Source organism: Homalodisca vitripennis, chromosome 8 (assembly GCF_021130785.1).
Source record: "Homalodisca vitripennis isolate AUS2020 chromosome 8, UT_GWSS_2.1, whole genome shotgun sequence".
Classification (NCBI taxonomy): Eukaryota; Metazoa; Arthropoda; class Insecta; order Hemiptera; family Cicadellidae; genus Homalodisca; species Homalodisca vitripennis.
The window spans coordinates 36,529,088-36,541,339 of record NC_060214.1 but is presented as its reverse complement, the minus strand read 5'-3'; the positions used below and the strand labels follow the sequence as shown (position 1 = coordinate 36,541,339).

General features: G+C 32.2%; 1 protein-coding gene across 1 annotated transcript in view; it reads right to left on the bottom strand.

Moving 5' to 3' along the window:
• LOC124367561 (parathyroid hormone/parathyroid hormone-related peptide receptor-like) overlaps positions 1-12,252 on the bottom strand; it is a 113,536-nt gene that overhangs the window by 43,834 nt on the left and 57,450 nt on the right. Inside the window, 2 exon segments of the mRNA XM_046824494.1 lie at positions 3,082-3,191; positions 3,801-3,894. Coding sequence (XP_046680450.1) covers positions 3,082-3,191; positions 3,801-3,894 — 204 coding nt within the window.

Below are 12,252 nucleotides of genomic sequence, written 5' to 3'. Positions count from 1 at the left end.
ATAAAATTTTGTTCTGTGGATGTATTAAAAATGGTCTATTTCGTTCTGATATATCCCCATTTGACATATGGCTTGAGATTGTGGGGAAGCTGTGCTAAGTACAGATTTGAAAGAGTTTTCAGATCTCAAAACAATACCGTAAGAATTCTTTCAAAATTAAACCCTAGAGAGTAGTGCAAAGATTCCTTTAGGAAGCTTGGATTGCTGACCCTGCCCTGTCTCAATATTCTCGAGGTGACCCTGTACTGCCGACTTAAATGTGAGTTGGTACGGGGCAGGAATGTCCACCAATATGGAACTAGAAGCAGGGATACCTTTCGAGTCGAACAGCACAGAACGGCAGCTTTCGAACACTTGTAATCACAAGTTGGAGTTGGACTAACCAATAGGCTCCCTAAGGACTTCAAACCACTCAAAGAAACAAAAAATAAATCAATAAAGAATATTATTATTATTATCGGGGATGTAAAAATATTACTTGATTAGAAATAATATAACACAGTTATTCTAATAATTTACTTTTTAGATCGTCCATATGAAAAACGTTTATAAAATTAGTAGTGTCTGGATAATACCAAAGTACTGTAAATATTTCATGTTAAGAAAGTTTAAAATTTGACGCCAAATACGAGACGAAACCTTTGTATTGTCTCATACACGAAGCCACTAATGGAATCTGCTTTTAATGTTAAGTATTGGCTGGCAATAAATTTCTCTTTAACGTACTAGTTTATAATGGTACTTGCCACATCACAGTCCATGTAAACGGTTCCATTGAATTTTAGTGGCTGTTGTGGTGGCTGGTGTCATAGTATTTCATAGACGCTGATAAAGCCAGATTTATGAACTAGTGTTACTGAGTTATTTTGTTATGAATCTGATAATAATATCTAATAATCCGGTATGAACTAATTCTGCAAAATCGGTATTGAAGTGCTGAAGACCTACTTAAGAATGTGCTCTCTTTTTTTAGAATAAGGCCTGAATTTTGGGCCTGAATATCCTAATGCATCCGTCTAACCTAGGAAATCCCCCCTTACTAAGGGAACTATTTAAAGAAAACTATAAACTTTTATCTGAGTTACAGGTTACTGTTTTTGTATTGTAACTGTATTAATCTAAGCTGCCTCCTTTCAAGCTTACTGAGTGTAGGAAGTCGGAAAAGTCTTATATTTAGGATATTATGTTAGGGCAAAAAGATTATTACACTATTGTTTATGTTTCCCGTCTAAAGCAGACAGCCGGACAGTCATACAGTTGAACATAACTGGATCGGATCAAATGGGATCGTGACATTCCTAGGCCAGCTGATTCGACCGCATGTTGCAACACATAGAAAAAATAAATAAAACCAAAAGAGAAAGATTCTTTGAAGTAATTTTGGCCGCAGTTAGGCTGCATGATGCCCTAGAGGAAGGATACATGGATCCATGTACTCCACTGGAAACTGGAGGGCGCGTACATTGAGGATAATAAACAGTGTTATCCTCCTACTAGCCTGGAGACGCACTTTCTGGGAAGTGAAGCACTCGTATTACTAGAGGTAGAGGTTTGAATAATAATACCTCAAAGAGCAGATTTGAAAATTCTGAACGTTATTGTTAAATCAAAAGCATCGCAATAGTTAAAAGGAACATCTTTCAATATAAACAAATGGATGTAGATAGATTATTTCCAGCCCGACTATAACAGGTGATGTTCACTTACAAAACTAATCTTAAGAAGGCAATCTAGGTCGTGGCTATATAACAAAATCATTGAGTAAAGTAAAGGAAAGTTAAGGTGTCTTATTTTACCAGACAAAGTTAGCGCTATGAAGCCCTCTAACGTGAGGACCAACGGCTTAAAAGTGACTCCTAAACCACCACCAACGGCTGGGTAGGCGGGCTTCTTGCAAGGACAGGGTCGCTTAGCGGCCACCCGTCCAACATTTGTGAAGGTCTATATTCGTGAAGGTAAAGCCTGAAATAGAATAGATATGCTCGTGACGTATTTCATGAAGTAGGAATTGAAATATTGAGCACTTGATAATCCCTCGAATATGAAACAGACGAGATGCAGTAATTTATCCCGGCGTCAGGAGAACACCCATAAATTTCTCCAGGAGCTTAGTGAGTCTGTTGTTGTCAGGATATAACCTCAGTCTGACACGAGCAGCCGTTTGTCTCCTGCGACCGATTATCTCGTAACCATAAAAGCTTATTGTTATAGCATTTATATTGTAGTTCTTTTTTTGGCTAAAGGAATAATTTCTCGAACAGGTTAGAAGGGAATTACAATCAAATAAAAATATTATTCATCTAATGCAATACATTTACAATTTGGAAATACATTTTTTATCTTAGGGCTAATAAAATAAAGTTTCTATACCAAGTGAGTGTTATTGGGTGATCAAGCAATACGAGAGAGAAGGTAGGTCTACAAATATCAAATGATAAGCAATATTCGACATAGACCTTTATTTTGTCAGTATTCTGTACATGCCTGAAATTTGTTAATTTTATATTTAATAATATTATTGCTTTTTTATTCAATTAAGTTAAATTTCATAATTCATCTTCAAATATATCCACAATAATATTAGAAATAATTTACTTGTTATTACATAAATTACAGAGTGCCCACAAATTATTGTATGGAACTTTTTGGTTTTTCAGGTTAAAACAAGTAAGAAAGTAGTTCTAAAGTATTTGGTTTAGTTAGATTACACATTTTGATAACTTTGAAATGTGTATCTTTATTTATTTTATAGTTTTAATTCCACTCCCCACCAAAAAAAAAACATAAATAATCGAACAGACGGTAAACTAAGCTAGCAAGGATTATACTTAATTTGACTCTTCTTACTTACTTTTACCTGACCAATAAAACGGCTAAGTTTAATTGATTAATCTTTGGACACTCTGTACGAGGTAACTTAAAGTGTTTACAAATATTAATTAAATTACTTAAAATCCAAACGAAGGTATTTATATAATTAAATATCTAGGTAAATTTGTATATACCTAGAAATTTGATACAGTATATTAAATATAATGTAATTAAATTAAATAAACATGCAGTAACATTGAAACTTCAAACCTCTGGGTTGAAGCCGACGATGTAGGAAGGGCAGACGTGGGACAGCAAGTTCCCAGGATAGGTAAAGGGCCAGCACAGAATACCATCCCAAATTTGAGGACAAAAATCCACTGTAACACATCACAGCAACGTATAGTTTTCTATGGCAATAACAAAATAATAGTTTTCGTCAATTTTAGTCAACAGCAACAGCAACGACTGTGGCAGATTAGGTGAGTTTCCAACAAAATTTGCAAAGAGAATTTGAGTTATGATTATAGCAAGCGAAATTTACTAATACTATTGCTTTTAATTACAATAGTTCTACACACGAGATTATGATTTTCATCGACAAATTATTGCATTGGTATGTGAAAATTATTTTAAAATTTCAAAATAAAATAGATTAAATTTGTATATTTTGCAGTGCAAAAAATGTGAAAATAATATCGTAAACTAAATCTGCATAAAATTAATTTAGGAAGATTTTGTTTTTATTTTGTCTAAAAAAAAAACAAAAATAAGGTTCCTTTTATAGACCAAAGTTATTGTTATCGAGTAGCCCAACTACAACACCTATAAGGCAGAAAAGGTAAAGTGTGTGATGTGGTATCTGATATATCTGTATAGAAAGTTTGGGCTATTTATGCTGTGTTTCATTCATGTTATTCTTTGCTCCATTTGAGATTTCAGAAAATGAAATGAACATTACCAATATTTTCCTCGAAGTGCTTACTTACCGGAAGTGTTCGAGTGCTGAATCTGTTGCAGGCATTCCAATTTCCGGCGTTGTACAGTAACATCCTGTTCCACTCCAACCGGATATCCGGCGTGCTGAAATACAACAGGTCTTACAACAAGGTAAGTGGTTTCTTCCTATGTGATGCTTTGCTCAAAATCATACAGATCAAAGAATAGCACTCTGTTCGAATATATAAGCGTAAATCTTAAACTTCTTTTAACATTTACAATACCACGCATTGAAAATAACATTTTAATAAACATTCCCTTCCAACACGAGTTCCGAAAGAGGATAAGAGCAGAAGTAATTAATAGTCAAAAAGTTTTAAGCCATTTAAGAAAAAATTACTTAAAATCTACCAAATTCCTAAAGGCTTGCACAGGGTTCACGTTTAAAAATGCGTGGCATAAAAGCAAAATTACTGAATATATATATATATATATATATTACTATTAGTAAAACTTAAACTTATACAGTATATAAGAATGACTGTTTAAAGACCTAATTGAAATGAAAAATTATGAACTGTAGGACATTGACATTTCAAAAGGAGGTGTACAATTGAATTTACTAAATATGGAAAATAACAAATTATTTATTTAAATTTGGAAATTAGCTGATCGTTTTAAAAAGAAGTGACAGGCCGTGCATGCGAAGACTGTTTTAGGTAAAATTAAAGTTATTTAATAAGCTACTCAGTTACTAGATGCAATTACACATTGCATATGCAATGCGTAAAGCCGAGTTGCTCATATTAGGAGTGCCGATGGCCAAGCGGTCTGAGACGTACTTCTAGGTTATCAATGAGGTAAATAATATATGATTAAGGTAATAGTTATATAAGTTGTATAAGTTATGTACTATACTATTAGTTTAGCTAATCTTTATAACTATAAGATATAAAATCTAAATGCATTACATTACTAAATGAACCTTGGTGATGAGAACAAGGAAAGTTTTATGAGAACTCTAAAACTTATTTTGAAGAATACAATAATTTTGGAAAAATAAACATTATAACGTTTCTTTTTCTTAAATATGGTAACAAAAAAAACCAGTTCATGGTTTTTCACAGAATGGTCCCTTTTTAAATAATGATAAGACTGCTGTTGTACATTTCAGTCCACAAGTCCTTTAATCTGAAATGATCTTGACTTCATCGGCAGTTGATGTTGCCCTTAATCGGTATATATTCTCCACGTCGATATCATTTTGCACTGAACACAGTAAATACTTTCAGTCTTTATTAAATCTATTTGAAATATTAAATAATGAATCCCTTAATGTGGTTTATTATGGCGAAGTTTTATCTGTAATGTACAATGGGTTTTTTTTGAAAACTGCATGACTGACTTGAATAAACCAAGTTTTTGTAATGTAGGGGCGGGCTGTTCAACTGATTGTGGGTTGGAGAGCTGTAGAGAGGTTTTTGTCCATGATAGTTAAGCTATTGACTTTGTCTTATCTCTTTAATTATTTAAATCAGTTTTATATTCTTAATGAAAAATATTTAATCTTTTCATATCACAAATCATAAATACTTTATGTACCTATATACGTTCTTGGAGTTCCGCAATACCAGTCAGCTCACTATTAAAAGTAAATTTGTTGCAACCTTTCTACAGCAGTTAAGGACTGTCACCGTTACTAAACTATAAATTAAAAAATATCTTTATTAGTTAAATTTGTTTACTTAGGAAATAAGCTCTTGAGCCACCCAGTGGGAATAGTAATTAATTATATTTTAATGGCTAGACTGGCTAGAATTTTAAGGTCAAATTGCTTTATATAAATTAATACATGAAAGTTTGACATGTTTAAATACATGCTATTTCATAAATTTGAGAATACATTGCATTAAGTAATTGTCTAAGTAAAATTGGACAAGTTTTCAGTTAGTAAATTATGCTTTAAGATCATCATGAAATCTTGTTATAGTGTAATTATAATTGTTTACTTGTTTATAAAAAATTATTAATTTTAATTCTCTTTACTACGAGAAATTCAGATTTCAAAACTCTTAGAAGGATTTCCTGGAATATTGTAACGCACGTTATTAAGTTAATAAACTTAAACACTCAAAATATATATTATAACGCATGTATTAGAAAAATGACGTGGTCAAATGTAAGACTAAAGGTAAGCTGGAAATATTGTGACAGGGCGTCTGTCTGGTAAGGAAGGATAAGGCCATAATCCTACATGACGGATTGAGTGATGGCAAAGGTTTGCAGTTTGAAGTCCGTCTTCCAAGAATATTCTTGATGGCTTTCAGACATGTTGCTTCCAATGCATAAATTAAAATTATTTCAAATATTTCAACAGATAATATTGAAACTAAATGTATACTAAGTATATTTTATTACCTAAAATATGACAAATCTATTTATTTATCAGACCAATTTTATTGCATACTGTAAAAACCTTTTTGCTTTGTAACATATTGAAAAATATGGTTTGAACCTTTAAAAAATAATATTAAATCATAGAATATCGAGCACTTTCTGGTTTTTGTGGAAAAGTATCTAATGCCAATAAAAAACATAGTGTTACGACGAGGGAGGGATCTATCTATCGCTTATCATCGCAAATATATTTAATTAGTGCAAGAAATGCATTTATTTATTATTATACTTACCGTATTGTTATACTTTGTGGAGCTGATGTCTCTTGAACACGTATTATTAGATCCGGAATAATATCTTTTCCGTTTCCGTTCGTCTAACCGTCCGTTCCTTCGTATGTAAATAAATCTTGATAGAATGGTCCTACGGATTTCAAACTTGCTAGCTTTTATTGCTCCAAGGAAGAACTCTATTGATTTGGAATAAAAAAAGTCAGAAGTAAGTTCCAACGATACATCTTTTGTTACTTTATGTTGCTTCCTTCCTTACTTTATTAAATCGATTTATTATGTTCAGATAACTTTAATTTTAATATCAAATGTATATTGTTCAATATACTATGCATTGTAATTTATGTATAAAGTGATGTTGGGAATTTAATATTTGGATTGTCAAAAAATGGGTTTCCAGTGCAAATAATAATGTAACAAGAGAAAAAAAAGTATAACAAGTTTAAATAGAATATCCAATATATACACTCGAATCAAAATTTCTTAAACACGTTCAAGGCCTATAACATTCCGGGCATAGCCGCAGGTTATTGCTGGTTTTATGAAAAAATAACATTTTTTATAATAATACAAATATAACAATCACAAATTGTGTTGCTAAGCGCTAATCTCAGATACAGGCTGTACGATTTTGGATAATTATTTCTGTAAAATATTGTTTAAAATCGGATGAAGGTTTATATGAAGATAAATATCTGAAAAGTTACCTAAAATACTTTATAATTAGGAAGAAATAGGTACTATTATTTATTTTTCATAATCAAAATATAACTGACAATAAACAGGTGTTGATACTTTCAGTTTAAGTTCGTTAAAGTGGCAGAAACATTTGTTTACATTTTAAATTTTGGAACTATGTTTGATTAATAGGGATGCAGAGAGCACAGATAAAGTTATATCTTACTTTTAATCCATACTGCGTCAGTGACGAATTCAAACAGTGTAATGCATTGGAGATGTTTAAACACCGTTATAAAACCAACCTTTATGAATAAAGGCGTGAATGTTTTTATATAAGGTATTAGAAACTAGTGGACTTCATTGACATTGTGATATGGCATTTTAACAAAGGTTTTAGCAGAGAAAAACACAAACATGCCCAAACGATCCATTACTATCACATACTAAAGGCCTAAAAACAACAGTTCTTCTAGAACTCAGAATCTTATAAACAATTATTTGGAAATGTTGCATAAACTTATTGGAAATAATTCTCCCCTTGTAGCGGTAATGAGAAGATTTTACCCTAGACAGTAGTAAGCCTTTCAGTCCTCAGAATGTATGTACCTTTTCTGTATCGGGACTACAAGGCATAATCAAATATGGGACGGGAAATATATTTCAATTCAATTACAAGAGCAAGATGTAAAACGCATTTTTACCGAAGTAGATTCAAGAGCTACATTCTTTTATAGTTTTCTTATCAGTGCATTAAGGTAAACTCAACTGTAGCGCTGTAAGGGAACATAAATGACCAGAAAAAGATTAATTTTGATTTTGACTGAAGTAGACCTCTCAGCCATACGCAGGTATAATATATCAATCCATATTGGTCAAGAGTTTAATTTAACCATCTCCGCAAAGCCATTTTGTAGCCTCGTGCATTTTAAGTTACAAGCTAAACGATAAGTCTAATTGTTCATTGCATTCTAGACAGTTCCTGCAGACAGACAGGCAATAATCACATTTTTGCAGCCAAAAGCTGCAGGTGAACAATTAACTGCCCTGGCACACTGAGTGATCAGATTCAATGGCAATCAGCCAAATCCCACTCGAGGCTACTCACCTACATAGAACGCATTATTATCTATATCTCCATATATATTCTTACTCGTGATGTCGTGAGGATAATTAAGTGACATGTGTTCCTATATTACACGTTAAAGGGTCATATTCTTATAATCCTGTTTCTTCTCCAGTTTTCTCGTTGTTATCATCGATACCCAAAATGCATTTGTAACAATAGACTAACGCTGAGCCAAATCCCGTGGAGTGACATGTATATTATCAAACTTCAATGTTGTTCATCTACAAAATTTCAAATCTATAAGTTATTTATATTAGAGATATCAGTGAAAGCCGGTCATAATAGTCATTTCGGCAGCTTCCTCAGTGATTGGCTTCGGAGAGGACAAGCAAATTATGTGAGGTACTTTTATTTTACAACAGCTTATTTACAGTCTCCCTCTTCCATTTATTCTGTTAGAATACGTTGCAGTATTATTTTTTCAGTGAATTTAATATTAATTTAAAATAATTAAATGTTTGACAAAAAGATATACATAAAAAAGAACAAATTAATAAATAAATCTTTGAACCCACCTGGACTCCTAGCAAACTAAAGCCTAAAACACTGAAGGACTAACGGAGAACTAAAAGAAAACGTATGAGAACTAAAAGATAATGCATTTTTGAACACCGATATAATTTATGATGCACGTCTGTACACTGCTGCTGTCACAGGTTTATATGGCACGGGGAGCGTCATTCATATAATTACCTGTCTTTTACATTAGCCCATTTTCATACAAACGTTGTTGTTCCATCCCACATTATTTTATTTACACTTGCTTTCTGGAAAACCTTTTTTATTTACCAAATATCCGCTCCATTTACACAATATTTTCTCCTATGTAAACCTATTTTATAACAGTAAAAGCTACAATTCAGCTTAAAATGGTGTAAAATAATGTATTTACAAGGATGGAGGCACACCTCACGTGTCATGAAATCAAAATGTACAGAATAATTTATAAATATCTCATCTGTGTTTGCAATTAAATCTAAATTTCCATATTTCCTTGCAAATTCTGTGACATATTATGAAATGAAATATGCCTTTATTAAAGAGGCGGATTTAGGGCTATTTAGCCCTCTCTACCACTCAACCTCACATAATATACAGATATATGTACAGTGAATGATCTTAAATAATAACAAATTTTAAATTAAAATAAATGCTTAAAAATTACTCCAAATATATACATACCGTACTATTTAATAATTAAAAATAAAATTTATCAGCTTAATATGTAGAAAAATTCAAACAAAGTTAAATTAAAACTTAAATTAACAGATTACTTTTTAAAGAATTTCTCGTTATTACTACATTCATTCTCTGAAACACACAGCCCGACCACGAGCACGCCACGAGCACCGCCACCCGTCACCCCTACAGACCGGCCAGCAACAAGTCCTTGACCTTTGCCCCAAAACGAGCTCGACCCTCTATAATACGTATATCATCAGGAAGAGAGTTCCAGAGGCGACATGCCTGGACAGTGAACGACTTACTGAAGAAGTTCGATCGATGAACAGGAATTGACAGTAAGGTGGATCCCCTTCTCGTAGGTCCCTCACTCTCGTATATCGGAAATAAATTTAAAATGTTCGGACAGGTAAACAGGTGACGGTTTTGATAACTGAATGTAGAGTTGAAAGAATGTGAAGTTGGCGAAGTATAGTGGAGTTGGTGGTGTGTAGTTCCAGTTGTTTGTATTATGACAAACAATTGGAATATTTTGAGGAAAGTTTAGAATTACATTTTAATAGATAATGTACAATACATAATAGATGATCTGCGCCTCTAAATTTCGCAGTTAAATGACAATGATCTTTAATTTTTAATTTTTTCATAATTAAATCCGTAAAAAAACTATTAATTAGTAAAATATAATGATTAAGTTTGTAGAATAAAGTTTTTTAATTGAATCTAAACAGAATTTTTATTTATTTTTAACAGATTTCATGTGATGTTTATAAAGGATATACTTTATTTAAATAGATTTTGCATTTCTTTTTAAAAGATTTTCTGTTTTAAATGTTGGGTCATATGTCGCTTTAGACACAGATTTTATTAGAGCAAAAATTATTCATACATATATTAGCAACAAAATAATAATATACTATAACCCACAAATTCCATAGGTTCAAATACATTATATAATACATACTGAACTGCTCTCATAACCTTGTAAAGCCAAATATACACCTGAAAATTGTGTCTGTCTTTACTTTCAAAATAGTACAACAGCGAAATTAAAAAGCAACATGAAATATTTCGTTTCACACAATTATAGGATATAACACGGTACAATACCAAATAATTGCTTCACTTTTTGTGTTTCGCAATTAGGACATTTGTTTGGCAAACATTGCTCAATTTCCTCAAATGTTGGTAATTCCTCAACTTAAATCGAATTCCTGAGAAAAATAATCGTAGCTGAAAAACTATTATTAAATTTTTTTGTGTTTTCTCTATTGGTTTCTTCTTCCATTTGTTAGGAATTTGGATGGAAGAAAACGAGTCCCAAAATAATTAGCTGGAGGACAATTTATACCCAATGAAGTTGATAATCACTGTTGCCTGTTACAGAAGACTAATGGTGCGGCAGAAACGTAGAGTTAGACTGATGAAGTTAGCCCTCGTGTTTTTGTCTCCATTTATAAACTTCTGTTTCCATTTATAAAACTTTGACTTGTATAAAGAATGTCCTCTAGTTAAGCTTGATCAATCGTTATATAAATAAATATTAAAGTAATTTTTATAGGGGCAGCTATTGCAAGTGTCACTTTCAATTCATGATTTGTTGTTATTTTTAAAATGACACATCTAAAACTATTTGGTATTTTTATATTATGAACTTCGTATATCTTTAAAATTATTAATTGCTATATAAATTTGTTTCGTGTTTTACTTACTATTTATATTAGTTCCATATTCTATTTATAAACACTATTATAATTTTAATTTGACTAAATAAAAATACTTTTATTCATAACTAACAGTTACTCTTGGCTATGCGACACAAATTGTCATAACCGAAGGTGGTGAAAGCGTCTAGGATGTAATATTGTAGAGACCTACGGCAGTTTTCAAAGAAACTTAGTCATGTATACCTGGTACATATTAGTTCAGTGTGCACGATTAACATGGATTCAAAAGTTGAATCAAACGTTTACTGGTTCTTATTTCAGATTTTGCGCATGTAGGAGCATTCATTACTGGTTCAAATCAATTGAAATTCCGACGCTACAGTTGAGTTTACCCGCCCTAGCGCCCAGAACAATGAAATATATCATACAAAGACCTTGAAAACCTTCTTCGGTCATAAAGCGCCTACTTCCAGTCCTCTACGATATCTCCAGTACCATTAGCTGAAATTACATTGGTGTCCGACAAAACAAATATTGACATTGAAAGTGAAAAGTTACTAAATTAACTTCACTTCTATTTTAATTTATTTAAGGTTCCAGAATAGTGCTTGAATTGTTGTCCTGATCAAGTAAATACACAAAGGTGTTAGTTTTCAAAACCGGTATTCGGTCTATAAACGTCTACTACTCGCCCTTGTAATCTACATTAAAATGTAATCAACATAAAATTCGAAAACACACATAAATCCGATGTAGAAACGATGTAAGAGTTCGATTAGAGTTTCTACGTCGCCGATTCTAAAGTCTTCTTGATTCTTGACTCAAGGAGTCAAGTCAGCGACAGCATCAGAGACGAGGGACTCTACTAAGATGACTGTGAACTGGAGCAAACTCAACATTTGCATTCAAACAACGCTTCCCACCGCAGCTACATTATGTGTGAACGGGTATTTCAAAATATAACTATGTATTGTATTGTTTAAAAGTTTGATTTGCGATAAAACTCGGTATTTCTGGTGTTTTATGCATAAATTACAGTTTGGTCGTTACAAGAAAATATAAAAATTCATATTTCAACACATTTTAAGCCACCGTTCTCAAACGAAGATAGATAATTTAATTTTGTACTGTAAACAACCGCTTAAAACGGTGCACAGCT